The 27,697-nt window shown below is 43.2% G+C and overlaps 1 protein-coding gene across 3 annotated transcripts; it reads left to right on the forward strand.

Moving 5' to 3' along the window:
* On the forward strand, positions 1–27,697 carry gas2l3 (growth arrest-specific 2 like 3). 3 transcript variants are annotated; one of them, XM_084050383.1, is made up of 9 exons: positions 1–168; positions 13,340–13,395; positions 18,113–18,299; positions 19,721–19,839; positions 20,043–20,184; positions 20,721–20,784; positions 21,027–21,168; positions 22,869–22,973; positions 24,731–27,697. In XM_084050383.1, exons 2-9 carry the CDS (start codon positions 13,372–13,374, stop codon positions 26,654–26,656), a joined length of 2,709 nt encoding a protein of 902 aa, XP_083906509.1. In that variant the 5' UTR covers positions 1–168; positions 13,340–13,371; the 3' UTR covers positions 26,657–27,697. The 3 variants fall into 3 exon arrangements, with proteins under 3 accessions (XP_083906509.1, XP_083906511.1, XP_083906510.1); XM_084050385.1 differs by having other exon boundaries at positions 22,875–22,973; XM_084050384.1 differs by lacking the exon at positions 1–168 and adding an exon at positions 11,663–11,809.

Raw genomic sequence — 27,697 nt, forward strand, 5'->3', positions numbered from 1 at the left:
TCCATATACTGAACGCGGACACACACACGCAGAGCAAGCAAGCATCGACGCCTGGAAACTAAGGAAAGACTGAGTAATGTTTGACAGCCAACGGAAAGGAGTCCATAGAAGAATAGCCCATAGTCTTTCACATCAGGAATCAGAAGATCGTCTATTATCTCAATGGTGGTGAGTTAAAAATCTTTTCTCCAAACTTTTGCGTAACAGAAAAAGTTATCATGAATTTTGTATCTGTGTTACTGTTAGCCCTGAAACATGGATGAACTTCAACCTGGTGTATGCACGTTCTCGTTTTTTGGCCCGTACATCTACATACATGTTCAGATTTGAAAAATAAAATGCTAACCCCATGGCCACGGATGTTGCAATTATGTACGGGCCCTCAGAAATACCCGTATCTTCCGTATTGTTTAATGCAAAGCATTTTAATCCGATTGGTGCCAATTTTCCGCATTTCCTCCATATGCTTTCAACTGCGTGACTATCGGTTGGAAGGTGTATTGCACTGTGATACATTATGAGAAAATGGCCACCAATCGGATACAAGGCTTTTTATAGAACAATATAGAAGATACAGGTACTTCTGAAGACCCGTACATAATTGCAACATCCGTGGCCATGGGGTAAGCACTTTATATTTGAAATCTGAACGTTTATGTAGATGTACGGGCCGAAAAGGGAGAAAGTGCAAACACTAGGTTGAAGTTCATCCATGACGGTCGTGACAGACGACCGTCGTGTGATCCATGGCTACATCTGAGTGTGTGTGTCCCGATTCTGTAACCAATCCACGAATGAAGCCTCGTGGAAGCAGCTATTTACGGTAACGGACGGCGTATGAATTGAGAAAGTCTTAATAACTTTGGTGGTAGTTGTGTATCATTAGAGGTGCAGCCGCTCATGTTGTTGGTTTGAAATTTGACGCAGAAAAAACAAAATTAGTAGGCTTGCGTCTTGCGTGGCGTGGCTTCTGGCGTGCTGCCATGGCAAACTAACTATGTTTGAACAACTGGTTAGTTTGAACGGATTTAGATACGGATAGGATGGGTCTGGGAGTGATTTTATTACAATTTGCAAAGCCTGTCCAAAATATTTATTTTACTGATGGAGGGGGTTAATTTTGATCAGTAGCCTTCTTTCTCAACCTTTTATTTTATTTCGAAGCGGACCCCCAGTTTGATCCATACTCCAGAAATTAAAAGTCATATCAAGTGTATAAATGGAACCAAATTGAAACAAAGAAGTTACAGGCCTCCAAGGGTCCATTTGGTTCTTACAACTAAACTATCAAATCAATCATTTAGCTGGGGGACCGTCTGGAACCCCCTGAAGGACCCTGTGGGGGACTCTGGGCCCCTAGTTGAGAACCAATCCCTATGCATCCCTGTCAGTGTTGCCATGTTTTGTGAGAGAAATAAGCAACCAGGTCTATGAAAACAAGTCCAAAAATCTTAGGCCACATGAGAACTTTAAACCTATATGCATTAGCTATTTGAAAATAGACGATCTACAAGTTTACAACGTGTCGTGATGCGACGCGTTGTGAGCTTGTAGATCTGCTATTTTCAAAAACTCTTGGAATATTTATGAAACATTCTAACAATACAAATTCTCCCTGGCTGGCACAAAACACTTTTGTGAAAATATTTATTTGAGAACCACTGGTTTAAATAATAATTTTGGAAGCAAGCCTATTAAGCAACTACACTTTAGAAACAAGCCCCAAAAAACACAACTACCAATTTTTATTAGAAAGAAGCCCAAAGTTGCTTATAATAAACCGACATGGCAACACTGATCCCTGTAGGGCTGTTAAATGTCTATATATGTTTGAGCCTTACATAACACACTAATCACAATTGACAGGTAGGTAGCCTATATGTTCGTGCTAGGCCTGGCTTTAAAAGGACATCTTCACTGTGCAATACATGTGGTGTTTGTTTGACAGGTATCAGGACAGTGGTATCAACACCCATTGACTGGCTCAGGCTTACATTCACATAGCTGGAAATCCATACTATTGAACGACTGCTGCAGTACAGCGTTCAATTGCAGGTTTTATGTTGATTAAGCTCACGCACAAATCTGTTAATAGAATGTGCAAGACAATGCAGAAGTGGAACAAATGTATTCCCTTTTGAATGCAAAATCCCTGTTTTCCTGCTGAAGAAAGATGTCTGGAGTTTGAAACAGGTGCTTCCTGCAGAGTGGGCAACAACAGAGAAAGAATGACCATTAAGCCAACTCTGGACACTTCAAACACTAGATTTATGGCTGGGGATATTTTTGCATGGCATCAGATAAACTGTCTGAGAAAAGTTTGAGTTTGCTATTGGCACGAGATGACTTCTCATTGTTTTATTTGGTGGTGATGATGATTTGGTTCATTGATTGGATCATGTCATAATCCCTATTTATATTTAAGCACCATCCAGCTGTACAGGTGTTGGTGCAGAAAGATAACATAAGATAAGGTGGTGGCAGAGTTGACCTGTTTTTCTCAACGACATTGGACACAGTCTTTCTTTGAGCTCTTGTCAACAGTTAAGTGGAGCTCCACTGTTATTAGATGCTCCAGTGATATGGGCATAATTGGCAGAACACAACCCAATTTTACAGAGACACAGGCACACCCTGTGGCTCATAATTGTCATTACTATGTTATGTAAAAGGAGGAACACATTTCAGTCCAGTGGCCCAATTGATTATCAATGGAAACGCTCCAGGATTTTACACTTGATAATGATCCTCATAACTGACAGCGTTGGGTTTCAGTCTCCACCACAAGTAGGAGTTTGGATATCAGTTTTATTCCAAATAAGAGTTAATTCCAAACGCATTAACGATGACACGGTATAACACTTGCTATGCATCCCATGTCTATAATGCATTATAAACAAACTTACAAGGCATTATAATCTTCTTGCTTATAACATTATATAATTATAGTGATAAGAGCTCATAAATCATCATAAAGGTTTAACGCATTATAAAGAATTTTGTTGTGACATATAAGGTCAAGTATCATAATATTACATAATTGCTGGACACTCATAGACATTTGTTTTTGCAAGTATCGTTAGTGTATTATAATTTCCATAGTTGTAATACATTATAATATTGTAATGTATTATAATCAGTTATAATGCACTACAGTGTGATTATAAGTCACTAATACACTTTATTACACGGCTTGGTTGAATGCTCGATTCTGATTGGTCAGTCATCGGTCATTATTTCTGGATAATGACCGATGAGCTCAATAACGGACCGCTGTCTAATCAGAGACTCAGAACACCTGCTCATATCAACCTGCGCTGCTTGATTTTATGCTTTATCCAACATGACAGCCATGTAAACAAACAACCAATGTCATTTACAACTAAACGTTGCTCTCAAGAATGTTTTTGAAAACATTTGAAGTGAGAAATAGACGATGCAATAACCGAAAAGTCATTCTATTTGATCCACTACACTTCCTTGTTTATCGTGGCGCAACAACGGGGGAATACCAAAACGCTCGCCCCAAAACATAGTCGCCCCGGGGCAAATCCGGCGGTATTACAGGCAAATCGGCAGTAAATAGAATGGGGGGCGAGTGTGTTTTGGGGCGAGTTTTTTTCCATTTCGTCATTTGTTTTTGCGAGGCGAACTTGTCCGCCCAGCCCAATACTTATGGAATACTTTCATTGCCGTAAGCAAGGAAATACTTCGTTTTGTTGTTACTTTTGGGTAAATGTATTTATGTATTTATTAAGTAGCCGTGTAATAAGCGGGATAATGCATGGGGAGGTAGTCATTATTGAAATTTAAAACCCTTCAGGGCGATTAACCAGGTTAATCGCCCTGTCGGGCTTTAAATTTCAATAATGACTACCTCCCCATGCATTATCCCTTGCATAAGTAGTCATTGGGCGCGGCTTCGCCTCGGTGGTTAATCGCCCTGTCGGGCTTTAAATTTCAATAATGACTACCTCCCCATGCATTATCCCTTGCATAAGTAGTCATTGGGCGCTTTAAGGAAAGTAAATACATTACTGAAGTGGTAAACAGAAATGTTTTGTGGTGTTCTTGTATACATTGAATGCTATTTGTTTTACTTGACTTAAAGCACCCAATGGCCAGTTAAAGCCTCACTATGTCACTTTTTTTGAATTAATAAAATGTAATTTTGTCCAATCTGTTTGGTAGAGTATGTTAATACAATATAACTTGTACAATTGGGGTGGTTGTATTTTGTCTCCCTGCTCTTCTATTGAGACATTTAGATTGTGTCAAAGGTCATGTCTAACCTAGACACAGGATCTGACACAAACTTTGACCTGATGGTCAATATTAAATTTATCCCCTGAGCAAGCATTGAGCTATTGGCTCAATGGTAAAAATGTCAGCACTTGCGCAGGAAACCAGGTTGAAATCCGGGGTTGAAGAGAAAAGTTGCATACTAGTGCTGCTTTAACCCATTAAGACCGGAGGCCGATTCTACAAATACCTTGTAAATCAGTAGTTCTCACACTTTCACAATTTTCCAAAAAGAAATCTAAAATAACAGATGTACAATGTGAGCTTGTATATCTGCTATTTTTGAATAGCCAATGCTAAACTCTAAAATGACACGGATGCTTTCCCGGTTTTAAAGGGTTAAAGTGACTTATAATCACACTATAATGCATTATAGTGATTATAATGTATTAATTTATTATAATGTATTAAAACTATGAGAATCATAATAAAACTATGATCCTGGCCAAGAGAAAGTCTGTGAGTGACCAGTAGTGAAGTATTATGATACTTGACCTTATAAGTAATTATAAAAGACTGTATAAGGCGTTATGATTGCATTATGAGTACTTAAGAGTGTATATAAGTGTAACTATACAGTGTTCTGTATAAGCCGATTACAAAGTTTTTATACTTGACCTTCAAGTCATTATACGTTATGATTATTGTTGTAAAGCATTACCAGTTGTTATAACTTTACTTAGACAATGTTATGAGTAGATTATAATGCATTATAAGTAAGTTTTATAAAGCATTATAGACATGCATAGCAAGTGTTACCTAGGTGGTATCGTCAGTTAACCAGATCATTGACAAAATGACTAGTGATTCATAGAAAGCCGTCATTACCAGCCTTTTGAATGGTGGCCAATGACTGAATGAATGTACGCGTGCATGAGAAGCAGTCCAGTCCTCTATCTTCATAATCTCCATCTGCGTGATCTTTGGCACCCAGCTCTGCATTTCCGGGGCTGCCAAAGTCCCAGAAGGAATCTCCGGCAGAGAAACCCCACATGACGCCACTGACAAGATACAGGCCTGTGCTTATTGGGTCAAAGCTCCACATGGGCCCATATGGACTGTGATACTGCATGCGGATACAATAGAAATCATAATGAAATCTTGGATTACCCCTCATTTATTTAGGGTAGGCTACAGCTTACAGAAAGGGACCAAGTGGGAGGGGAAACGAGGGATAAGCAGGAGGACAGAAGGGATTTAGGCCTATGCCTTGGATTGGAGAGAGCACTGTTTACAGCCTTTAGTGTTAATGGAAAGATAATGTGGTCATTGTACTGTATTAATTATCTGAGGTGATTTGGTTGAATTACAAGTTTTGAGTTTACTTGTTACTTGGGTGTTCTATTAACCAGGGTGGCAGTGGCTCAGGAGGAAGACGGTTCTGCAGCTTGTCCTTGAGCAAGACACTGCTCTAATGAGCAGGTTGGTGCCTTGCATGGTTTCCTCTGCTATCGGTGTGTGTGACAATGTAATGCACATTGTAAAGTGAATTGTAAAAAGTGTTGGCACAGTCACACAGCGTTTTTGTAACTTTCTTTTTTAAAGGTCTTATATTACATTTAATATTCATAATTAATGTAGGGAACTCGGTGCCTGGCCCAACAGACATCTAATTCCACTGTGCACATGCATTTCATTCTAGACAAGCATGTTTATGGTTTAACTTATTCATTTAAAGTTTTAGCACTCTTTAACTATTTACTATTTAACCACATGAACCCTAGCGTCCCTATTTTGGATGCCCGCGAACCTTCCAATAAGTGAGCAATTCTCAATGGCAGAAACTCACAGCGCATTTGCAATGTGACGCATTGTGAGCTTGTAGAGCAGCTATTTTTTTGGGGTATAGACACGAAAAAGGAGGGCTCAAAAGGTACAAGTAAACTATTTTATACTTTTTCATTTCTGTCTGACTTTGTGAAGAACTGTCTACCTCTTCACTTCAGTGAGGCTCTTTTTGGATGTGGTCCTGTGTGAAAACCTGCAGCAGGGAATAAGCTACTTGTTATCCATTAAAGACCTCCAGTCTCTTAGTGAGACTGATTAAGGTGAAAGGTTCCCTAGTCTTCGTGTCTGTCCCACATTATTACCAGGATTAACATACAGACCAGGTAATGTGGCTAAACCTATTGACCCCTCTTCCCTCTCCTTGACCTCACCTTTCAGAAGAGGGTGGCCTAATTGACCTTCTGTAAAGGCTTGTTTTGAACTGATCCTGATGAAGACATGTTTACATGGCAACATGTTTGTTTACTTCAAAATAGATAGAATTAAAGGATCGCACTTTTTCTTGTTTACTTAATTCTTATTTTGAAGCCACCCAAAACTGTTGCAGAACAACTTAGCTTGGATTGGTAGAAATGAGCAGCTACACCCTGCAAAAAATACATTGAAATGTTAGATACAATATGTTATCTGTCTTGGACATATACTGTCATAGCCACAGGCTGTAAGTGACTGTGAAGCATGCATTGAAGATTCAAATGTAAAATCACATGAGTACAGCCAGGCTTTACCAGCTCAGTGGCCGGGTCATATCAAAGACTATTAAAAATGGGACCCAATGCCTCCCTGCTTGGCACTCAGAATCAAGGGACGCATTGGAGGGAAGTCCCTGCAACATACTAGCGTCATGTCAAGGGGATGCACTTGTACATCAAGCTGCCTTACGCTACAGAAACTGGCGACGGGCTAAAGGCTCCTGCCCTATGGTTCGGGAACCGTTGGTTACCGTGGCTACTTACTTACAGCCAGGCTGCCCTAGTTCAGCAACACTTTACAGAAACATCTTTGCCAAATGCCTCTTTTGAAAAATAACGGTCCATTCATATAGTAATGCCAATGCAGTATTTTAAACCGTTAGTCTGGGAAACGTTGCTGTGACTTGACTTCCTGAGGGGATGATGTCATTGCCGTGTGTGTGTGTGTGTGTGTGTGTGTGTGTGTGTGTGTGTGTGTGTGTGTGTGTGTGTGTGTGTGTGTGTGTGTGTGTGTGTGTGTGTGTGTGTGTGTGTGTGTGTGTGTGTGTGTGTGTGTGTGTGTGTGTGTGTGTGTGTGTGTGTGTGTGAGAGATCATCAGAAACAGCGTCCCTCTGAAGAGTGGGAATCTTGCCAAGCCTGCTGCAGCTTTAAATGACAGCCATACCTCTCTGTTCTGGAGATATGGCGCTACTTTATTTCCCCACCCAACTGAATTCTTTCAAAAACATCTTCTATTTACAGTACGCCGCTGAACTCGTGCATTTTGGTCGAATTCCCTGTTGCCTATATTGGCATGAATGCATTTATTTAGACTGGTTGCCTTTGAGGTGCTCATCAAGGACATACTACTGGAAACTTTCAGTGCAAATATTATGTAGCAGATTTGTGTCTTTGAGTCTTCCACGATGACTGAAGGAGATGACAGTGCTTCTGCTAACTGCTTCATGCTTGGCATGTGGTTTTCAACTGGCCTAGTGTGAACAGAAGTTGCCCTTTGAACACTGGTCTGGAGTCAGTGTTGCAGTTGTTTATGTTGGGAAAGGGGGTGATGAAGCTGATCCTGAGTCAGCAGCACGCAAGGGCTTCTAAACCCGGAGCTGGCCTAGTGCCGTGTAGTAGCCTGTGTGGATTAGTATAACAAATCAAAATGGGATTGGCAGGTGGCTCACACCCATCAAGCCTGTAAGTCCCTCGACTCTACTAGCACCATCTCACCTCCAAGGGACGATGACTCACACAGAGGGGTTGAAAACAGACGGCAAGAGATGGATATGCTGGGTTTAACCACTTAAATCACATAAACCCTATATACCGGGGTATTGACCAGGGTCCCCCAGGGATCTCTACTAGGCCCCCTTTTCCCTCTACACCAAATCACCAAAGAGCTTATACTGTAGATCTGCTATTTTTTTTTGTTATATTCCCAGAAAAGAGACATTAGGGTTCATGTGGGTAACTTGCTTCAAAGTCATAATTTACCCACACCTAAACCTTAAAAAAAAAACAACAACCGCAGATTGCAGTTGATTTCACTTCGAGCCGTCGAGCCGATCTGTTTACAGATACATTTCCTTATTCTTTAGTCAATACATTTCCTCTCAACACGACACAGTCTGGCCAATCTCTAATGAAAGGGAGAGGCCAGGCACCAAATGAAACGTTCCACTGATGGGGTAATTAAAGTCCAGACACAAAAGGGCTCAGCAGGAGCAGTTTAATGGAGGAGGAGTTGGTATTCTCCAGGGGAAAGCTGCGTTGAGCGGAACCTTTTTGGACTAGAGGTTAGCGGTTGTGCCAACAATGCTCCAGGACCCACTGTTCTGGCATACAGCCATATTACACAGGGAACACACACACACACACACACACACACACACACACACACACACACACACACACACACACACACACACACACACACACAGGTTCAATATTGCATGTCCATTGCTTGTGTTTTTTTTAAAGAAGAAACTAGAAACCTTTTTTTTCCTGTCACATAGGTATGATGTCATATTGCAGAAACTGAGAGCTCCTCTCTAGACTTTGCAGAGATATTCAAGTCTAACGCATTATGTAATTGCTCTGTTTTTATTTATTTATTTTTCATTATGCACGGGTGCACAGATGTACCTCTATGCCCGCAGGGACCACCGCACATGTGCCACGTGCCCTGTGTTGTGATGACGGTGTGCCGAGTAGTAGTAGGACACGTTCTCTGTCTGGAATAGCTCTGATCCTCTTAAATGATTAGTGGCTGGGACCAGAGAGATGACCTGCATGGAGCACACGTGGGTCTGTGCAGACGGTCCCTCCCCTCACACCATACCCTATATTCTATGTTTATCTCCGGCTACAGGCACGCTGAACCCCCCCCCCCCCCCCTGATCTCACAAAGGCAGCTCATCTCATCATCTAATCAGAGCCTTTACGTGGCAGAAAGTTGGATCTTTGTGCCGTAGAGTGAGGAGTCATGAGGGTTTAAGGTGATCTCTATTGTTAGGTCTTGCGTACAGGTACATAAGAGTAAAAAATATTTTCGTTTGGCTCCTATATATAATGGCAGTAATAGTTTTCAGGTCAAAGCTCAGATGTAAGCTACGGCTACGTGGAGTGAGAAGTAAACCTGATGTAATTATGACACCGTTTAAATGTATGATTTTATATTTAATGCAGCTTAACTCAGACAGTGTTTAGAAGCAGCAATGAAAATGACTGCCATTGCCATCACTCTTGAGTTTTCTTGAATTGCCTTAACACACCATAATTTCCTTGCAGGCTATGTATTTAACACCCCTGCTAGCCAGATAATTGAAGCCTTAAAAAAAAAACATGAAAACATGTCTGTTTTTAAATGTCTTCACACATATCCCCGTACTAGAAAGACAGGTTAGTCAGTCCAAATCTAAGCAGATCGGGTTCTAAAAAAAATAGAGGATTTTCTTTTGTTCTTTTGTTTTCCGGGGTTTAGTTTCGTTTCAGCGTACATCCACCACTATGTCAGGAATATAGGAATGGGTTACATCTGCTCTTAACCACACCCAATTTGTTATGAGCAGTTTAGGTCAGCAGATGAGTGCAAACCTCAGATAGATAGATAGATACCTTTATTGATCCCGTGGGGGACATTCAGGCGCCAGAGCCAACACAGCAGTACAAGTTACAGATGAGGACAAGAAGTACAATAGGTACAGAAGAACAACATCACAATACACCTTCAACAAATATAAATAAAGTATACAGATGCATACACCCTGATCTTGCCTGGTGCAGATCAAGAGACGCTGTCAATAAAGGGAGAAGGGTGCAAGAATTGGGGGATGCCTGGAAAGTAGCTAACAACACTCATGCTACCCTGGGTTTCTGGGGCCAAAAATAATAATGTCCTTCTTGAGTTGTAACAACTTGGCTAATAATTGCACTCCTGAGTTTGACAAAACGACATGGGTTGATCCACAAAGAGGCTCAACTGCATGTTTGGCACAAATGAAGTCTTAAGAGCATAATCTTAAGACTTGGCCCCACACTACTGGGCTGTTTATTGTCCTTGACCTCAAAATGACCATGTTGCAAGATGGTAGGAAGGGGCTAAGGAAAGGACCGCAGAAATGGAAGGGCATACAGCAAAGAGCATTGGGCATTGTCCAAGTGTTTTCCAGTGACCGCCAGAGAATGTGCGTGGTAGTTCCCATGTCACAGTGTCAATCATTGGCCTTAAGGACTGTGCATTTCCATCAATCTGTGGTACTGTATAAAACAATTACTGTCTTTGAAACCCCCCCCCCCCCCCCCACACACACACACACACACACACACTACATTTGCTTCTCCCTCCTCCATGGTTGACATTTGGTTGCATGTGTGCGCGCCTTTGTAACCGGCAGGGAGTCAAGCTCTTGGCCTGTGCTGCTAGGGCCCCAGATGTGAGAAACTGGATTGTAGAGCCAAACATCTACAGTTTTGTTATTGGCTGCTTAATTCAACCCACCCCAAACGCCTCCATGCTGAAAGGAAGTCTTTTAATCCATTCAGTATCATGTTTTCTGAAACCCTAAATGTCATTTGATTTTCCAGATGTGGTTGGGGTGCCATTGAAGAGGCAAGGCTGACCTTTGGGGAAATTCTTTCAGGATTGCCCTGGATGCAAACTTTGAGCTGAAATGTTTGTCTGGATGAACATTGACTTTGCTTTTCTAGACCCCTGTAAAAGTTTATCATGTCATTACTCTTGATTCATAAAGCCATCTGTAGGTTTGTAGCATTGTGGAACTGGATAATCCATATTGTGTTAGTCGTATGCATTTTCTATTGATCTAATTTGTTTAGGAGAAGTCCTAGTCTTGATTATGATGTGACGTGCTAGCCTAATCTTCCTGCGTCCCACCCCAAACCTTGTCATCACTGTGGAAGAACAACAGTGGGGGGTCTGGGTTAACCTAACTCTTACAGTGGATGAAGTTGGGAAAGGAAGTCCCTTTGACCCCAAACTGCCCCCTCATCCCATCTCATCCCTTTGGAGACTGTTATGCTGCTCTTCCCAGGGAATTCCCTGGGCCGGTTGGGTTTTTGCTTTAGTGACACAGGAGGAGGGGTGGGGGGTTTTGTGGGGGGGGGGGTTGATGTGGAGCCATGGTTAACAAAACAATGGAAGCTTTGTGAGTGGGTCCCGCCGTGACAGGATTGTTTGGGGAGGGGGCAGAGCTAAGCCAAGCGTAGCCACTTCATTAGTCATGGCTCTCTCCTCTTGCCCCCCACCCCACCTCCCTTCCATCCATTCTCTCCCCTCCCCTCCCGTCATTTCTCTCACTGCTGGCCCTCCCTCTCTTCCTCTCCTCACTCTGGAGACGCACACACACGCTCCAGTCAGACACAGCTGCCGAGTCAGGGCTGTGCGTGGGTTGTCTCTGTGCGCTAGTGGCTTGTACTCTGTAGCGGGATGGGGATGTGTTTTTCACACTGACGCCGAGAGTTCTACGCAGTGTCCTTGCTCGGTGAAGCAGACCCATTTTCGCTGGGCTTGTGTCCTGAGGTAAGTCTGCTCTCAGACTGCTGTCTTCATCTGCTGTCCTGTCCTTGGCTGATGTCAAAGGATTGCGCCGCTGACTCGCATCGTGTCCTCTTGAAGCTGCCTTTTTTTTGGGCTCACTGGCTGCAGGATTTTTGTCGCCCTCAGGCAGTGCGTTTTGTTGAGCAGCTGTGCATGCTACTTGCGACCCTGGCAGGATACCTGCATTGGGACGCTCAACATATTTTCTGTTTGCTTGCTCGGTGCATTATGACAGTTCTGTTACATTGCCGCAGAAGTTTCCTAATCTCAATTCTTAATATAATTGATGGAAGGGACATTTGGGGGTTTCATATTTGTGTGTTTTGTTCTGGGGGGGCGGGGGTGTTGGTGGATTCGGTGGGGGATGTTGCCTCAGCTGTTTTGGCCAAATGATCAATCAGTAGGGATGTATGTGCTTGTGATTGCATCCCCCCTCCATCTCCTCTCCCTTTCACCCGCACACCTCCTTGGGGACAGTCCAGCATTTGGGGTAATCCTCCACATCCTGTGTTGGAGAGGGAGAATGGAGCTCTCAGAGGTCAGCTCGATCACTTCCTCGTGAGAAAGTCTCATCCAATAACACTGTACAAGCCAGTGAAAACAATGTGTTCATTACCTTTCACCCAGTGGGTATTAGCAGGATTCTGATTGTCTATGTATGCTGCTGCTTATCTTTAGTCTTAATCCCTGTTAATGTTGTAGTTATAACAAGCCTCCTTTCAGAATGTAAATCCACGTCACCTAATTTGATTACATATCGGACTAGCAGAAGAGTACGACTAACTTTGTTTTCTGCCTGCCATAATGTTTAGCACCATTTACCTAAGGCACAAAGTTAAGGCTTTATTTATGAAGACACTGTCTATTCCGAAAAATATCAGCGATGCCATTTATAGAGAGCAATGGAAGGTGTCTGTGCTGCTAGCTGTTTGTTCAGATGACGCTGAAGACCCTGGCAATCTGACCTAGACATTGAAAGTCCTTGGTATGCGACTATCTTGAAAGTATTTGTAAATGTGCTTTTGGTATTTGCAAGGCTGACTTTGATGGAAGCTGAAAATGCTGGAAAGACCAAATGCATCCATTTCGATATTGATTGTCTTTGTCCTTGCCACAAATAATTATTTCCTGACTGAAGTTCAAACTATTCTATCGACTTACACTAGCAGGTCAGCACAGGGTTCTTCCCAGGCTTTTTGTCACAATACATTTCAAGCGCTTCCTTCCTTCTTGGTGTCTGTACTATCTACTGGTTGGGTTTGGAGCATACCTTGGTTTTGTACAGCAAAAATATCTCAAGCAGCCACTTTCCACTGCGCAAGTAATATCTTGCAGAAAGAAATACCAAACGATGGGCAATTTTGTTGTCATAAGAGTCTGCATATTTCCTCAGCTTGCTGTAAATTGCCACAATCCTCTGGAATGCCTTTTGTTATGCTCTTTCTGATAAACTGTGTATTATGACCGCAATGAACTGATTGCATGCCTGTTCTCATCTTTTCTGGTTTATAGAATGAAGAAGTGAATCATCAGTGATTGGAGTCATGGCTGTGCAGGCAGGCATTCAGGTAGGAGAATGACCATCCCCTAAAGTATAACTGACTGAACTATCCAATATCTCAGTCTGCATCTGCAATAAGCACATCTGTTCTGAAGAAAGCACCATCTCTGTGTTTTTGTTCTGTTACTAGGGAGCAAACATCACTTTAAGGAGTGTTTCTCTATTCTCTTTTGGGGAGGAGAGGTGGCAGTGGTGGGGATGCATAACACTTTCCCTTCCACACCCAGCAAAGCGATTTCAGCTGTCCATAATCGAGGGGAAACACAACAAACGTATCATATTACAGTACAATGTAGTCACGTGGCAACATCTTGTGTAAAACTGATCTCTCTGTCATCTGGCTTGGAAAATCCTGGCAGCATCCAACCATCTAGGAACGTTGGATATTCCAAACAGAATGTATCAGGCATTTGTTCACAGAAATGGGTGACGGTCCTCACGGACAAAGCATTTGGGAGGCCACGTAGTGCGACTGACAAACTGAGGATTTAAGCGATATCCATATGAATTCCACAATCCAGCTGTTTCATTAGTTTCACCGGAGTGGTGAAGGGCAGTGTACCTTTGCAGTCATAATGCTCAATTATTATTGATAATTTCCATGTAGAGCATAGTCAAACTTGTCATTCTTTGAATGCAACATTGCAGCCTAACCACTGGTAAACAGCTGTGGGTGTTTTTTTTTTGTTTAGTTTTTTCCTCCTTTTTTCCTAGTCTAGTGCCATTGGTGCCAATGCAACCAATAGCAACAACAACATATTTTTCTAGTACTACTATTATTCATGTGGGATGGCATTATGATTTCTGCTTTTTTATGCAAGTTATGCGATATTTACAGCTATATTATGCAAGAGCTGTAAATGTTTTAGATATATCAGTATCATTGTGGAAGTGGAATACCTGTATTTTCCTCAAAATAATACTTTAACAGCACCACACCTTTGTCACTATGGATTTTACCATTTCTGTACACCTGTCCTTCCATATTCTTCAAATGGCTTGTGGGAATTATTACCATGTCTTGTTAAAAACCAAGGAGCATGGCCACAATACCAGAAAGCGTAAAAACTGAAAAGTGAGAGAAGAATAGAAGCTAAATGGTGCACTGTGGCCCCTCAAAAACTACCTTGGGAATCTCACTGACCCTTTCTCTGTGTTCCCAAAGGGTCAGAGGTGAGCAAGTGCTATGGGAAGGTTCAAAAACCAGGGGGAGAGGCAAGCTGCTTCAATGTAAACATTTCTTCACTTTGATATGTTGGGGTAGGCAGTTTTTTCCAGGGGTTTGGAAACGTTTTCTTTTTTAAATATTTTGCCATTTTATGCCATAAAACCCATTCCCATTAAAACTGGGAAAGCATCTGTGTCATTTTAGAGTTTTGCTTTAGCTATTCAAGAATAGCAGATATACAGATAGACACTTCATGCCGCCCTGCGAGCTTGTACATCTGCTATTTAGATTTTCTTTTTTTTTATCTTGAAAGTGTGCGAAGTTTGCGAACTACGGATTTAGAAGGCATTTGTAGAATCGGCCTCAGGTCTTAATGGGTTATTCAGATGGGGCCCTATTTTTGCCAAGGCTATACCCGCACCCGCTGCCCACTACCCGTGAATTACGGATAAGGGAGCTGGCACCGTCCCTGAACGCTATTTTGAGGCCGAATTTGCGAGAGGAATAAGCAACCAGGTCTATGAAAACAAGCCCAAAAGAGGCGACTATAATAGGCCACATGAGCACTTCAAACCTATATATGTCAGCCATTTGAAAATAGCCGATCTACAAGCTCGCAACCGCAACTACCATTATTTACAAGCAACTTTACAGAAAAACAAGCCCAATGTGGCTTATAATAAGCAGACCTGGCAACACTGCAGACACGGAGAGCGTAAGATTGCATTGGGGATAATGGCTTGCACAGTCTTCTCTTAAAGGCAATGGCATCTGGCACGGTGATTGGTTTTATTATTGTAACGCCCAAACCACACCTATGCATAATTAACGTGTAGTGCAGGTGTTTTGCGAGTAAGGCAGGTGTCCCAAAATAGCAACTTTTGCATGGGAACGCCCCTTGCGCAGTCCTAATTCCCAAAATAGTGGGTTTAGCCAGTCTGGCCCTTTTTTATAGGGCCGATAGATAGGTACAGTGAAGATGGAGAAACAGGAAACGCAGGCAGTGCGCAGGGGAAAGACACGACACACACGTAATGGAACCGGGGACACACTGATTCTGCACCCATGTGGTATGTGTCCTAACCATTCAGCCTAACCATTCGGCTGCTATCCGGTCGCCCGTCCGGTCTTACCATTTTAATCTCATCACGACCCGTACAGTAGCATGAACATACCGGTAGCTGGTGAAAGACACTAATTACTTTGAAATGTCACTTTAAACAGCAGTGCAATGCACTTTAATTTCACAGTCGTGTGCGTGTGCGTGTGCGTGTGCGTGTGCGTGTGTGTGTGTGTGTGTGTGTGTCAAGGTTGGATAATACCCTCTGGTATGGCAAACTATTCTAATCAGTGCAATGTATTTTACGTAACTTCCAAACAATACGCTGTGCTACCTTATTTTCTAATTAACTGGATGTTAGGACAGATAGACATATGTTGATGTTATGGAGCTGCATAGACTGCCGTGGGCAACCCTGTCCTTCAGAAGTCTGTTATGTAATGTGTGTGTGTGTGTGTTGGGGGGTGATGGGAACATCGGGAATCGACTCACATGCTGGTTGGGTCAATCTCTCTTTGAAGTACTCCAAATGCATTCTTTAGTCTACTACCCATCTAATGCCTCTAAATGTTATTCTTACATCATCAGGCCATGTAGTCTGTACATGTTGTTTCTCTGTTTCGGTTCTGTCTCCACACACTCGGTGTGTGCTGTGTGTTTCATTCTGGATTTGCCTAAGATGTGTTATTGGACATCTGATATTGATGACAATGTCTGTCCTTTGTTCCCTGTCCCCACTATCTGTTTTAAGACCACCCTGACTGAGATGTTGGTGGAGTTTGACGGTGGGGGGGGGGGGGGGGGGGGCAGCAAGGCAATACAATTTGCACTCCCTATCTCTCACACAGACACGCACACACACAAATGAAGGTAGCCTAATCTGTCTGCCATGCTACTCTAAGCATGAGCGGAAGAATATTATAACGGCTTCTCTGTTCAACCAGTGGACCCCATAGAATGTGCCCTCTTTGTGCGGATAATGGAAGCGTCTAATTCAAGACCAACACAACACTTGGCCTTGTTTGCAGCGTTAATAAGTCTCTTCAGAGAGTGACACCATGTGCTGCTTGTGATTCTTTATCATACAATGCAACAACATCCGGTTGGGCGCGGGGATTAAAAGATCTCGCTCAACACCAACTCAGAAACAGATGTCAACAATCTGATTCTCATCAAGAGAAGTTATGTAATGTCTGTAAAAAGCCCCTTGCCGCGACTCTGCTGCAGTTTAGTGCATGCAGTTCGTTGGCAAGCATTGTCTTTTATTATGTGTAAACTTGGAGTAAGCATGCCATACTCAAACAATAAAGATTCATGTAAGATCTGTATAACACTACTTATAGACGGCAAGCTTATAGTTACACATGGACATGGCACATTTGCATTTGTCAACAAATTCAGTAGGCCTATTGAATAGACAAATGTATCATTCATTTTGCTTTTCTTACTACAGAGTATTACTACTTTGTAATCACGATTGGGGTTACACCATTGGAGATGGGAAAGGGTGTGAGTTGAAAGTCCTGGGCTATGACAGCCGAGATGGATGTGATAGGACATCAGTGAGGACGGAGGAGTAAAGGATGAGAGGCTGGCTCCAGGCACTCTCTCCAGCCTCAGCAAAGCCCTGTGAACCAGTGCCAGACACCGATTCAAGAAGGCATGTACGTACGACAATGTGCAATTGTCTCTGACACGCACGGTCCCAAAAACATTGTCTTGCAGAAGAGTTTGGCTGTTTGAGTGGGTTGTGTCTCTCTCTACGTTTGTCCTAGAATCCACTATAAAACGAGAAATTGCCAATGATCCACTATAGAACGAGAAATTGCCAATGAACACTGACAGTCAAAGCAGAAATGAAAGGAATGTTCAGTTGCATGATGGGTAGCCTAGGATAGGGTAAGCCAGTTCTCATGGGTAGTTGGCCTGGTTGTGGGTCAGTGCTGTTGCAGCGTATCGGTGTCTGTGTGCTGTGCGTGTTTCGAGCTCCAGTGGCCCATGGAAGTGAAAGCTGTATGCATGCAGACTTCTGTGGGTCGACTGCTCTGCTTGGATGGGTTCATCAGAATTCCTCTGGTCTTGTGACAATGCAAGACTGAGGCATGTTAAACAGCGGAACCCACATAAGTGATGCAAGGGTGTAGTTAAGACTTGTTTAATGTGTTTAGTTGGGAGATGTTTGCCTAAATTCAGGCCTCAGAACCTCATAACTATGTTATGTTCCCAAAAGGTATTCTATGCATGTTATTCCACTGGTTGTGTGATTTGATGGTTTCAGTGCATTGTTGACAGACGCACGATAACAAACCATTCTGTTCTAGCAACAAAATGGGTATTCACTCGAAGCAGATGTATTTTTCCCCTCCCCCTTAACCACTTGAAGGAATTGTAAATTAGATTAGTTGCCAATACTTGCCTTGCCTGACCGCATACTCATGTGTCCCATTCTCCCTTCCCTTTGATGTCCCCCTGTCCCTACATGACCTCTGTTTAAAGGTGTGCTTCGGTGAGAAGTTTGATGCACCAGTGTTCAGCCTCAAAAGCCCTCGCAGCCCGTTGGTACAGCGGCATGGCCCAGGCCTAGCTGACGTCTTCCAGTATGACCAGTGGCTGGCCGTACGACATGAGGCCACCCTGGTGCCCATGCAGGAGGACCTGGCCATCTGGCTCACCGGCTTGCTGGGTAAGACCGCCTGAGCACCACCGGAAACCTCCGCTTACAGTTAATTCTTATTTGTCGTCGACCTCTTCATCCTGCATTGCTTTGCTTTTTTGTCCTCCTCAATTTCTAATTCTTCCTCATCCGTGTGATCTTTGTCAATTTCTTCTTCCATCTTTCTTCTCTGTCCACCATTTCCTCTTCTTCTGCGTCCATTTCTTCCCCCTCCTTCACTAGTTTCTTCTACTTCTTCCTTAATTTAATCTGCTTCCTCCTCCATTTTATATTCCTCTTAATTGTTCTTCTTCCATTTCTCCTTTTTTTCCCTTTTTTAAAAAGATTTTTGGGGGCTTTTTATGCCTTTTTATTTAGAGAGGGATAGGGAAAGTAGGCTGACAGGAAATGGGGAGAGTGACACGCAGCAAAGGTCGTCGGGAACGGAAATCGAACCCGCAACACGCTGTCAGGCTGGCATTGCAGCCTAGGGTGCCTGCATGGCCCGTCACGCTACGGCCCAGGCCTCATTTCTCCTTCTTCCATCATATATATATATTTTTTTTTTCAAATGGAATAGTTTGCCTTTGCTTACTGAAAGAATAAGCTGTTGCTGAAGGCGAGGAAACTGGTCAGTGGAGCAGAAAAATAGGGCATCAACAAGACAATGAAATTAGGACACCAACAGTCAGCAGTTGTAGTTGTTTTCACGCTGTATGTATTTGTCCCTCTTTGCAAGGTGTGCAAAGACTGGGACAGGCCAGGGAGTCAAGTATGACAGTATAGAACTCTGTGCAACTGTATGATACGTATACATGCAGTTTCATGGTTAGCAGAGCGATTGGCATATACACAATTGACACGGTCTGCAATAAAATTGGATTTGCTACAGCTACTTCCACTGGGCCTCGACAGACCACAGAGGGGAAAAATCTCCCATTATATACCTCACTCCTATTATACTAAAGGGCATTGTCCCTCTTAATACAATGGTGCAGTGACAGGAGCAAGGAAATCGAATCTGACTGGAAACAGGCTCTTTTGTTAGACATGAAACTATTTTAGAAACAAGTCCTCGGGAATGTAGATTGTTTTTGTGAACTCAACAAGGCCTGGTGACTGTGTTTGACCTGAAGCACATATCCGAGACCCTAAACCTCTTTGGCTCAAAAGAACTTGAACAGGTTGAACAGGTGTCAGGTGGTATTGAAGGGTTGTTTCCGGTGGATAATGTTCTGGCCTTGGGTGTATGCTGTTGTCTGACTCGGAATACCCTCTTTGTGGAACATTATTGTCAGTTATTGTTACGTTTATTTTTGTCCCATTTGTGAAACAAACTTGAGTTTGACTTATTGGTGTTCTATTGAGCTCCCCACAGTTTGTATACAAATATAGAAGATGGATTGCATACATTTTGTTATATCCTATTTATATTTCTTTTTTGTTCTCAGGAGAGGAGGTGAGAGTGGAGTTCTTCATGGAGGAGTTGAACAACGGTGTGAAGCTCTGTCAGCTCATTGGAGTCCTGCAGAGCAAGGTTGCAGAGAGCTGTCCCACACAGCTGAGCAAGGTGAGCCATACAGGAACAGAGTGTCACGGACGGAAATAGCACCAACATTCATCAGACCGAGGGTTCAAACACTGGGATGACTAAAACTCTAGATTCAACCTTTGGTCAAATTCAGTCCTGAAAGAAATTTGAGATCCACAGTTGATTGGCAGAATAATAATTGCACATCCTTGTTTCAAATTCTTATTTTTTCCTTCTGACAGCTTTTTCCTATGAAGAAGGTGGCGTGCAAGAGACAGGCCTCACCAGGTTCATTCTTCGCCCGTGACAACACAGCCAACTTCCTGGGTTGGTGTCGTCAAATAGGCGTGGAGGAGACTTATCTGTTTGAATCTGAAGGCCTTGGTAAGAGCTTAATTGATTACATTTGTACACTCTTGAGTTACAAATGGATGAATGAACACAGATTAGGTAGCACTTCAGTGGCACTCCATTCGCCATCCTATTGCTACTGCTAATTGCCCAGAAGTAAAGTAAATCTTCAGAAACCTTAATCTGCTTACACAGTAAGATCTTACGAAGTTCCCCTCTTAATAAATGACATGCTCAAAATACCCAGTTATCTAAGCAAACATAATACAATGCAACCTTTAAACAGTGCATTGTATTATAAACGAGTACTGTACTTAAGTACAATTTTGAGATGAGCTAAATGATAAGCAAAACTTGGTTAGGTCTCATCTTGACTTGAATGATTCCGGTCTCTGCTGTAGAATATGAATGTAATTCCAAAGTCAGTGTATTTTGACTCCCTGAGGGAGACCAGATCCAATAAAAGGAGGAACTCAAGGATTTTTAAGATCACTGCTGTTGCCTGCATTACTTGACAGTCTATAATCTGGCTATTTGTGCTGTTATTTACAAATGTGTATCTGTTGCAGTGCTGCACAAGGATCCTCGTCAGGTGTGTCTTTGCCTGTTGGAGATCGGCCGAATCGTTTCCAAGTAAGTTGCTCCTTGTGAGGATTGTGTTCAAACACTTCTTAGGACTGCAAATAATGATCATTTCCCTATTGATTAATTTGTTTATGTTTACTATGGGGTTTTGCAAGAGGCTAGCCCACTATTAGTGGATGTGTGAGTGTATCCGTGTGTCCTGAGCGAATTGCAAACCGCTGGATCGATCGGTGCCAAAAAAAATGTTTTGATCGAATAATCGATGAAGTGATTGTTTTCCCCTTCCTGAGGTATGGAGTGGAGCCTCCTGTGTTGGTGAAGCTGGAGAAGGAGATTGAACTGGAGGAGACCTTGCTGATGAGCGAGGAGCCTCCTCCTGCCGTCAAAACCTTCAGCGTCTGCTGCCAGCATGGTGGCCTCTATCGACCTGGGGTGCGTATTAAAAACAATTGTTGTGATCCTAATACTTTTGTTGTGATCCTGAAGGCTTTCCTCTATTAAAGGTGGTGACAGGGCGTTCAGTTGAATTACCCATCTGCAAGCAACAACGTGCTCGGAGAACAGTAGTGACACCAAGGCAGTGTCACTGTGAAGCGGTAGTTTTAAAGTTTATTGGACACATTCTTGGTGCTGGGCTGGTTTTGGTGCCGGTTCACAGTTGGTCCAATTTGCGGACCTTCCAAAGGCTAGAGAGCCACATCATTATGTTCCCTAGAGACAAGACATCATTGCAATGTAGAGTTGATAATCTGTGTAAAAATCATAGCGGTTAAGTATTTAAAGACATCAATTTCCATTTTCCTGTGAGGTGATGCAAGGCAGCGGCCAGTTTACATTTGGCTCATCTCTACATCAACATTGTGATCTTTATAATCTTGACCAATAAGAACAAAATTATTGCACAACAACAATGCTGGTGTAACTAAGAGATTTTCTGAAAATTGTATTTGTACATTGCATAGATTATCAACTGCGATGCAACTTTCACGGGAGGCTATTTCCTGTTCATCCATCCTTCTCAAAGATGTTTAGCCAAATATGTCCCCCTTACTAGACATATTGCTTGAGAAAAAGCTTTTTGTTTTTAAGTTTGTGTGTCTCAGGTGCTCATCTGATGAGGACTAAAGGTACCAAATTGAATCATTTATGGAACAGTGGAGTGATCTTGTCTATCTGGGCTTTAAATAGCTGCTCTTATCTAATAACAATCCGTTAACCAGAGAGCTGAAATGTGCAATTGTTCCAGCAGTTCTCATTATAATGTTCATCACAGGAAGAACATGTGCGACCCAGTTGAGTTGGAGCCAAGATGGAGTCAGGCAGCGGCTGTGACGGCCTCTTTGCTTTTCCCCACGGCTATATGACACACCAAGAGTGTCCACGTGATGCTCCACTAGAATCCTGTGACTTTTCTGTTGCACATGAAACCCACAGGCTACATAAACCAGACGTCATCTGCCATAAGGGCACTTAAAAATGGTTCAAAAGCCTCAACCTCAAGTTACTTTTATAGAGCAAAGTGGTCGAGCCACTGGTTTTCCAGTGCCTGTAAAATCAGGAATACCCATTGTTCTGTGCCTGTACAGACCTGGACTACCCTTAGTTTTTCTCATTGCCTTGATGTCGATTTTCTTTTTTTTACCATAATGCCAAATGTCAAATATAATAATTAATTATTTTGAGCAGCATAAAATCAGCCATGCTACACAAAGTGCCGGACATGTATGAGGGGAATTAAACAAACTAGCTTGCTGATTATTGTTGTCTGTACCTTGTTTATGCTCTTGCTGTCTAGTCCATACAACCGTTTCTTTGAGTTTCTATGCCAGCGGCAACATCTGACTCTCAACTCTTCCGGGAATGTTGTCTTTTCGTCTGTCTTCATATTTTTCCCTAAATGAAGTAGCAAATGGATTTTCACTTCCTGGAAAAGAATGGTGTCTAAGATGCATTATCAGGGCCAACAAATATGCTAATTCATATTTTTTTAAAACATGTATAAATCTGTTGTGGATGAGTTTTACTGGTTGTGTTCACCAGTTCAATTCGACTGACAGCTGTTCTATTGCTCCAAATGTCAATGGCATAAACAATGTCTTATTTTCATATTGTTGTTGTTGCATCCCCTTCAGGAGCAGGGCATGGATGATCCTCCCTGTAACTGCTCCAACAAAGTGTCCATCGAGTACCTTTCGGAAGGACGCTACAGACTGGGGGACAAGACTCTGTTCATTCGGGTGAGAACTGCATGCATTCTTGTACAGCGACGCTCATAGTCCACATTTACACGTTTTGCCAAAGGAGCCAATGATTAAGGTTGGTGAGAAGTACCTTGAGTGAACAATTCTGTTAGATCTATGTCTAGATTACAGCATCTGCAGTCCATAACCCCCACACAATGGAAGTTAAAAAGTGTGTGCTGCACCGTGTTCGCTGAAGTCTGGAGCCCTTGCATTTGCATCTACCATGTCCAAAGAGAGACAGATGACACAAACCTACACACACACAATGTGTATACCGGTGCATGTGATCTGGCAGAGAGTGTTGGAGACCTTCTGTGTCCGTTCTTTTTTCCAGTGTCAAACTAATTCCCCGGAGCACTGACTAGATTGAGCCCGTGTAAGCTCATTGGCCAATGGGAGCGGACCACATTTGTGCTGGTGCTTGAGCAAGAGATTACATCATTAATTGCATCACTGTCCACCTGGGCCAACCCTTGGAGGTGCACAGATGTGACACTTCTACCAAAAGGCACCACTTATAGAAGCAGGCGTGTCTGTTTAGTCTTTAGGGATTTTGCTCTCTTGGTCGTCATTGTTGAGGTTTTTGAGGTTTTTCACTGTGGCTATCTGTATTCAGGCAGGTATGACGATGGAGTGATGTACTTTACATACGCTTTCATTCAATTACTCCTTGAGGTAAAATGTTAGTGTTATCAGAAGCACAACAAGATACAGCATAGATTTGGTTTAATCACAAGTTTGCAGATACACATTCAAGTCTAATGTACAATGTGTTTTATTGGCAGGCAAGTCCATCCAGACCACATGGCTGGGATGGAGACACACAGATTGCGTTTGCCCCTGTGTGTTTGTCTGTCTTGCAAACTACACCAAGTTACACCGATCAGTGGAAAATGTCTTGTGTACACTGCCAGTACTCAAAGGCCTATAAGTCTTGAACCGTAGGTCGTTGACTAATATTTGCTACCCATAGTACAGTTTCACACACAAACAATTGCTACATAAATGTATTATAAATGTACAATGTACATGTACAATTGGCTTCCAAAAGTGATTTGACTTTGACCCACAGGGGGGCGCTACAAATTCAAAAACTTCAACCATTGCAGAAACATGTTTCTTTTTTTCCCTTTTTTACAATCTTCACCGAATTTGGTACACGAGTGTATATATATTCCATACAGTTTGGCTGTAATTGGCTTCCAAACGTTGTGGGATGGGCCTATTGTTACCGTTATGGCCCAAGACATGGGGAATCGAGGTGCAAATGAGTGTCAGACTCCCCTCTCAAACTCTCCAAAATCACCAGAAACCAGAAGATACAGCCTCAAAAAAGGTTTTATTTTACGTATGAGACTTAAGGGTGGGCTGTTGATAAAATAAGCTAATTAGAAACCATCTTTATGATTCAAAACGATATAAAAAAGACAACAGTTAATAACTCCTCCTAATCATAAAAATAGGAGAAAGAGGTAGGCCAAAAGGAATGCTACACACCCCTACATTTTCCCTGGCCTTATTGGACTAAGGAATACATCTACTGGAGTGTAAAAATATACATAAAAATTCCCCGCATTACATTTTGTTGAGCTAGGTAAAAAATGCTTTCCATTTAAAATAAAATGGTCTACCCTACCACTATCTCTAATTGTGGGCAATGGGCCACAAAATGTTTGGATTCATTTGATGTCAAAATGAAAAAATATTTCTACCTGTTCTAACAGATTCTCTCTTTTGCTGTCCATCTCTAGATGCTACATGGGAAGCATGTGATGGTGCGTGTAGGGGGTGGCTGGGACACGCTGCAGGGTTTCCTACACAAGTATGATCCCATGCGTGTGCTCCAGTTTACCACGCTAGAACAGAAGATCCTGGCTTTTCAGAAAGGCCCTCCTGGTGTGGGTGGTCACCACAGCACTGCAGCCCCACCACCACCTCCTGACATGGACCCCCTCGCTGCTGTCGACAACCTCATCTCCTCTGATTCTTCTTCATCGTCATCATCCTCTTCCTCCTCTTCGTCCATCGCAGCCTGCATGCCCTCACCTATGACGGCAGCCGGGCAAACGTGTCGATCCTACACCCCGTCTCCAGTCTGCACACCCACTTTGCACAGAAAAGCTGCTCCCCCAAAGAAGAACCTCCAGATGATGCCCTCCTCACCCAGGAAGCCCACCCAGCTCCCTTTTCCCCTTTCCACAAAAGCCTCTGCGTCTCTACCCTCCACACCTGTTGGCTGCTCTTCAAAGCAGTCCCCTAGCCCTAGCTCTCAGGCTGGGCAGATCCAGCGTAGAGCCCTAACTCCATCCCCAGCTCCTTTCTTGGTGACCACACCCACGCCCTCGGCCACCCCCAAACTGAAACTCAGGCCCTCGCCCCAAGGTGTTCCCTCGCAGCCCAGGAGCCCCGTATGCCCTGAGCCATCCTGTAAATGTCCTAAACCCTCCAGTCCCACCACCACCTCTGTGCCTCTGCCTGCCACTATCCCAGCACGGGTACCCACTCCAAAAGACAGCCGTCTGCTGACGGGTGCCAGCCAGCGCTCTCGTCTAGCTGCCAGACGCCCTGGTTCCCCGGCTTCGCGCCTCCGTCTAGAAGCGGCCAGGCGTACACGTCTATCCACGCGGACGGCAGCCAAATCTCCCAGAGGAGCCACACCAGCTCCGAGAGGAACCACACCAGCTTCCAGAGGAGCCACACCAATGTCCAGAGGAGCCACACCAACTCCCAGAGGAGCCACACCAGCTCCCAGAGGAGCCACACCAACTCCCAGAGGAGCCACACAAATGTCCAGAGGAGCCACACAAATGTCCAGAGGAGCCACACAAATGTCCAGAGGAGCCACACCAACTTCCAGAGGAGCCACACCAACTCCCAGAGGTGCCACACCAACATCTAGAGGTGCCACACCAACCCCCAGAGGAGCCACACCAACCCCCAGAGGAGCCACACCAACCCCCAGAGGAGCCACACCAACATCTAGAGGAGCCACACCAACATCTGGAGCCACATCAACTCCCAGAGGAGCCACACCAACTCCCAGAGGAGCCACAAAAACTCCCAGAGGAGCCACGCCAACATCTAGAGGAGCCACAAAAACTCCCAGAGGAGCCACGCCAACATCTAGAGGAGCCACACCAACTCCCAGAGGAGCCACGCCAACATCTAGAGGAGCTACACCAACTCCCAGAGGAGCCACAAAAACTCCCAGAGGAGCCACACCGAGGTCGAGAGGAGCCACACCAACTCCTAGTGGAGACATACCAAACCAGCAGAGGACTAACTTCACAGCCCTGCCCAAATCCACCTCCCCACTCCCTAAGAGCAAAGCCGCCATATCCAAAGGCAAGGGACAGGCCCCAGCCAGGGCAGTCAAAGTCTCTCCATGCAGTACCGCTGCTCCCGGGCGGGTCCCCGGGTTGCCCGCTGGGCCTGCCACATCTGGTAAGTCCAACCAGAAATCAACAGCCACAACTCAGAGGGTGGGGCAGAAACAAGCAGCCACCATCAATCCACCTAATCCTGAAAAGGGGACTCTAAAACCGGAATCAGCTGAAACTAAAACTCTCGTGCCCCAAAAAACAAGCACCAAAGTCAAGGTTAGAAAAAACAATGCCCTCAACAAGAAGACTCGTGTCAAAAATAAAAGTGAGGACCCATATTTTCAAATGGGATAAGGAGGTAACTGGTGAAAATCTAACCAGCAGGCTGGTTCATTCATCTTATATGTTTACACTTCTCAAATAGATAACTTTTATTTGCTATGCTCTTATGATTCTATTGGTTGTTGTTTTTTTGTTTGTTGATGTATTGTGTTTGTTTTCAATGGACCCTGAGGCTAAAGAAAGAAAGCTGATTGATTGATTGATTATACATAGCTTTTCTTTTTTTATATACTTAAAATGATCTTCAAATCTTATTAGAAGTGATTTTTAGTTCTGAACTATGTCAAGAAACAGCCATGATTTAATGATTATGGGAGCATGCTTAGATTTAACTGCTATGGAAATACTTAGAAAAGACAGCTTTTTATCCATGGGGAAATCCAAACTGAGAGAATAAGGCTTTGGGGCTCACAAGCAGGTTACTGTATCCAAAGCCTTGAAATGTTGGGCAGAGGGCAACACTACTGGAACAAGTGTTATAGTTTCTATTCCGCATTGAGAATCTGCAATCCATTGATGGAATTGTTGTATTTTGTCTCCATATAAAGTAATATTTAGGAGTCGGATGAAGCACTGTTTAGAATGTTCTCCCCTCATGTGCCTTCATCAGAAATTATTCTGGTTTCTGAGTGGCAATAGAATGTATTGGTTAGGGGTCTGTTTTGATGTTTTTAAACTATTAACTATTGCACAGCCTACACAAGCACTCGTGAATTTGATTCCTAACGGTTGGTCAAGTCACGGATTAACTACTACTACTGATCCAATGCCTCTTAACAGAACATAATTTAGGTATAATCATCTTAGTGTGGAATTTAATTGTCATAGATTTTCTTTGTATGTGGTTTCAAATGTTTTGTTTTGTCTCTCAAATTCTATTCTAGTTTTCTATGTGATGTGTATGATACATACATGTATATTTTGAGTGTTTGGCACTTTATGAAAATCTCTTGTCAGTCACGGTTTGAATGTTGATTCTGTTGGTTGTGTCCCTTGTTCCATCTAGATTTCTCATAATTATTACATTTTAATAAACTTTTAATGTGGCATGTG

The sequence above is a fragment of the Gymnoscopelus microlampas genome (genome assembly GCF_963454915.1).
Source record: "Gymnoscopelus microlampas genome assembly, chromosome: 23".
NCBI classification, from domain to species: domain Eukaryota; kingdom Metazoa; phylum Chordata; class Actinopteri; order Myctophiformes; family Myctophidae; genus Gymnoscopelus; species Gymnoscopelus microlampas.